This window comes from Postia placenta (assembly GCF_002117355.1).
Source record: "Postia placenta MAD-698-R-SB12 unplaced genomic scaffold POSPLAscaffold_87, whole genome shotgun sequence".
NCBI classification, from domain to species: Eukaryota; Fungi; Basidiomycota; class Agaricomycetes; order Polyporales; family Adustoporiaceae; genus Rhodonia; species Rhodonia placenta.
Genome location: NW_020169918.1, coordinates 1 through 4,347, shown reverse-complemented (window position 1 = coordinate 4,347; position 4,347 = coordinate 1). Strand labels below are relative to the sequence as shown.

Sequence of the window (4,347 nt, the reverse complement as noted above, 5' to 3'; positions counted from 1 at the left end):
AAGCCTGTCCGAGGACGATCGCAACACTTATTCAGCCGACGACGCACGCTACGCACAACCACGCCCCCGCACCGAGACAACAAGCTGCCGTCCACGTCCACGAGAACAGCGGAGCTGAACAGACGTGCCATTACTGCGGCAATCGTGGCTGCAGGGTAGGCACCTGCGAGTTCGCAGAGATCGACATCCGGGACGGCAAGTGCAAGCGTAACACCGAAGGAAAGATCGTCCTTCCGAACGGAAGTTTCTGCCCCCGCACTATCCCTGGTCTCACAATACGAGATCGAATTTACGAATGGCATAGACGAAATCCCGCAGCACCCGCCGCTCCGACGATGCTCTTCGAGATCGACGATCGCTCGACTGTGCAAACATTCACGCTCAACACCAGCGGCAGGATTGAGGCACTCGAACGAGAACTCCTTCAGCTTTGGAAGCGAAGGGAGGTCTTCGACAGCGTCGAGATTCTACAGCGGAAGAAGCCTACGACGCCAGCCGTCCCGAAGAGCGCGGAAGCCTCGGGATCTGGTACATCGAAAGGAGTGGCGGCGCCCCCGAGCACTTCGACAAGCACGGCCCCGCCTCCGACAATACCAGCAGCAGCACCCGCACCGCCTTCGCCGCCTACACAATCCACGTCTCATCCTATTACTACGTCCGCTCCCCCAGCACCACCAGTACACCCCTTCGCAAACGCTCGTGACGCAACCTACGCCCCACCGAACGTTCGAAACTTCGCAACTCCGCCGAAGCCCTCGAACGACAAGGGCAAGGAGCCAGCGTACAAGACCATCGTCCCCGTTATCCAGCCGAAGCTCGCCGAAGAAATCTTCCAGCGTTCGATGAAGTCGCAGTTCGTCACGCTGACCCCAGAAGAGTTGCTGTCGATCGCACCCGACGTTCGAAACAAGTACCGCGACGCCGTCACCCCTAAGCGAGTCTCGACGGAACCCGTCGCGTCGGCTCACATCGTAGAAATCGGCGCCGACGAGGTCGCGGCCGTCAACCAGCTCTCGTGTTCGGGAGCAACGTTGGAACCCGGTGCTACAATCGTCCCCGACCCCTATGAAACCTATCTGAAGCACATCCCTCACGGCGAGCACCCCGCAGAATTCACCGTCGCGCGCGATTCAAATGCGATTCGTTCGATCATCGCGTTGGTCGACAACAAAGAGCAGATCGAATGCATCGTCGACCCCGGTTCGCAGATCGTCGCCATGTCGGAAGAGGTCTGTCTCGGCCTCAACCTCCTCTTCGATCCTACTATCCAGCTGAACATGCAATCGGCGAACGGCGAGGTGGACCGATCGCTGGGACTCATTCGAAATGTTCCCTTCCGCATCGGTGAGATCGTGTTGTATCTCCAGGCTCACGTCATTCGAAATGCAGCATACGACATCCTCCTCGGCCGACCCTTCGACGTGCTCACGCAGAGCGTCGTCAAGAACTTCGCCGACGAGAACCAGACCATTACGATCCTCTGTCCGAACACCGGCGAAACCGTCACGATTCCGACGTACGCGCGAGGAAGATCGCGAAGCCGGCAGCATCCTGTCGGGTGTCGCAAATCGCATTTTCTAGCTTCGAGGAATTGATTCCCCATGATCAAGGAGAAGCCGCGCTAGTCATCGACTACGATGGGGTAAACCCGAGTATTTCCTTCGTCGCTCCTATTGATTCCTCGATTCCGAACGCTGTTTCGTCGCTGTACCTCTCCGCATGCACCTCCGTTTCTTCATATTTGCAGTCTCTTTACGCCTCGGACAGTACAGCTTCTAATACCGCTCCGTCGAACGCTTCGACGTGGGCTTCGACTCTTCTATTCTCAGCTCCGTTCGCTTCGACTCCGCCAGCTCCCGTTCCGACGAAGTCCATCTCACAGTTCTCCAACTCGGTTCTTCCTTTCCCTTCGACGTCGACTTCTACCCCTTCAACGCACAAGATACTCGCCGCAACGAAGAAAAAGTACAAGCCTGTCGCTCTCAAAACTCGACCTGTCCTTGGTGCCGTCCCCGAACAATTTCGAATACTTCGAGACATCAAGGGTGACCCTCTCTCCACCATGCCTAAGCTTTCGACCGACCCTCCGCCGTTCAAACCTACCGGTCAGTACACCCTCGAACGCTTCGAAGCAACCGATAAGCTTCACGACGGCGACTTCCTACTTCCCGAAGAGCGTCGAGTCCTCCACCACTTCATGTGCTTGCACAACGAAGCCTTCGCCTGGACCGACGACGAGCGCGGATGCTTCAAGCCCGAGTACTTCCCCCCCGTCGATTTCCCCGTCGTTCCTCACACGCCCTGGGTGCAGAAGAATATTCCCATTCCGCCCGGGATCTACAACGAAGTCTGCGCGGTGATCAAGCGAAAGATCGCCGCCGGGGTCTACGAGCCATCGAACTCGTCGTATCGATCGCGGTGGTTCTGTGTCGTCAAGAAGGACGGTAAATCTCTTCGACTAGTCCATTCCCTCGAGCCCCTCAATGCAGTCACGATCCAACATTCCGGTGTACCGCCGACGCCCGAATATCTCGCAGAACAATTCGGAGGAAGAACATGCGGTGGCATGCTCGACCTCTATGTCGGCTACGACGAACGACTCATCGCCGAGTCTTCGAGAGACCTAACGACGTTCCAGACACCCTACGGAGCCATGCGCCTAGTCACACTCCCGATGGGTTGGACGAACTCAGTCCCGATCTTCCACGATGACGTCACCTACATCCTGCAGCCCGAGATCCCGCACGTTACGGTGCCCTACGTCGACGATGTGCCCGTCAAAGGTCCCGAATCCGACTACGACGATGAACGACTCCCTTCGAACCCCGGCATTCGACGCTTCGTATGGGAGCATTTCGAGAACATGAACCGCGTCGTCACTCGAATGCGCTACGCCGGAGGTACCTTTTCAGGAGTAAAAAGTATCCTCATCGCTCGAGAATTCATGGTGATCGGACATCACTGCACTCCTCAGGGACGCCTTCCCGACGACTCTCGCGTCGCTTCGATACGCAACTGGGGTCCCTGCGCTACTCTATCCGACGTTCGCGCGTTCCTCGGAACCATCGGCGTCGTTCGTATCTTCATCCGTAATTTCGCTCACCGCGCCGACGCACTCGTACGCCTCACGAGGAAGGACGTCGAGTTCGAGTTCGGTCCGGAGCAAATCGCGGCGCAGGAAGACCTCAAGGACGCGCTACTCTCATCCCCCGCACTACGAGCCATCCATTATGATTCCCCCTCTCCCGTCATTCTCGCAGTCGACACGTCGTTCATCGCCGTCGGATATCACCTCTGCCAGTGCGACGAAGAAAACACGCGAGTCCGTTACTACAGTAGGTTCGGCTCGATTACGCTCAACGATCGCGAACGAAGGTTTTCGCAGCCGAAGCTCGAGATCTACGGCCTGTTCCGCGCACTACGATCCCTTCGACTCTACCTGATCGGCGTTCGGAACCTCATCGTCGAAGTCGATGCTCGGTACATCAAGGGTATGCTGAAGAATCCGGACATAGCCCCGAGCGCGAGTATCAACCGGTGGATCGTCTCGATTCTCACATTTCATTTCACGCTGGTCCACGTCCCCGGTACAATGCACGGCCCCGACGGTCTCTCTCGACGCACAGCTCAGCCCGGCGATGTCATCGAAGACGAGGTTGACGAAGAGTTCGACGATTGGATCGACCGGATGCATTCCTTCGTTCACCAGATTCAGCCCCTCCCGTCCGTCCAGATGCGTGCCATCTTCACCAATGCCCGAGCCGAGGACGGCTCAGATTTCAATAGGGAGGAGGATAGCTACGAGCTAGTGCCTCGATCGGAGCAAGCGCAACTCGCCGACGCAAAGCTCGACGATGTGCTCGAATTTCATCGAACGTTAGCGAAGCCCCACGGCATCTCCGAAAGCGTTTACGAAGGATTCATCAAGTACTGCATGCAATTCTTCCTCGACAACGACACCCTCTGGCGCAAGGACAGTCACGGAGCACACAAGCTAGTCGTCAAGCCCGGCGATCGCCTTCGAATACTTCGAGAATGCCACGACCGCACCGCGCATCGAGGAATCTACGCAACCCGAGCCTTCGTCAATGAGCGATTCTGGTGGCCGTTCCACTACGCCGACATCGCCTGGTTCGTTCGATCGTGCCATATCTGCCAGTCTCGACAAGTGCGTCAAGTCCTCATTCCTCCAACCGTCGCAGTACCAGCCCCCATCTTCGCGAAAATTCACATCGACACAATGCACATGCCTGCCTCGGGCGGATACAAGTACTTGGTCCAAGGTAGATGCTCGCTCACGACTTACCCCGAGTTTCGAATGCTTCGAAAAGAGACAGCAAAGGCCCT

The 4,347-nt window shown here is 57.2% G+C and overlaps 1 protein-coding gene across 1 annotated transcript; it reads left to right on the top strand.

Moving 5' to 3' along the window:
* Positions 1-11: 11 nt before the first annotated feature.
* Positions 12-1,581, top strand: POSPLADRAFT_1161653 (hypothetical protein; the record flags this gene model as incomplete). Its single annotated transcript, XM_024487687.1, has 2 exons — positions 12-1,502; positions 1,528-1,581. Coding segments are annotated over 2 exons (1,545 nt in total), but the record flags the coding sequence as incomplete, so codon positions are not given.
* Positions 1,582-4,347: the final 2,766 nt, after the last annotated feature.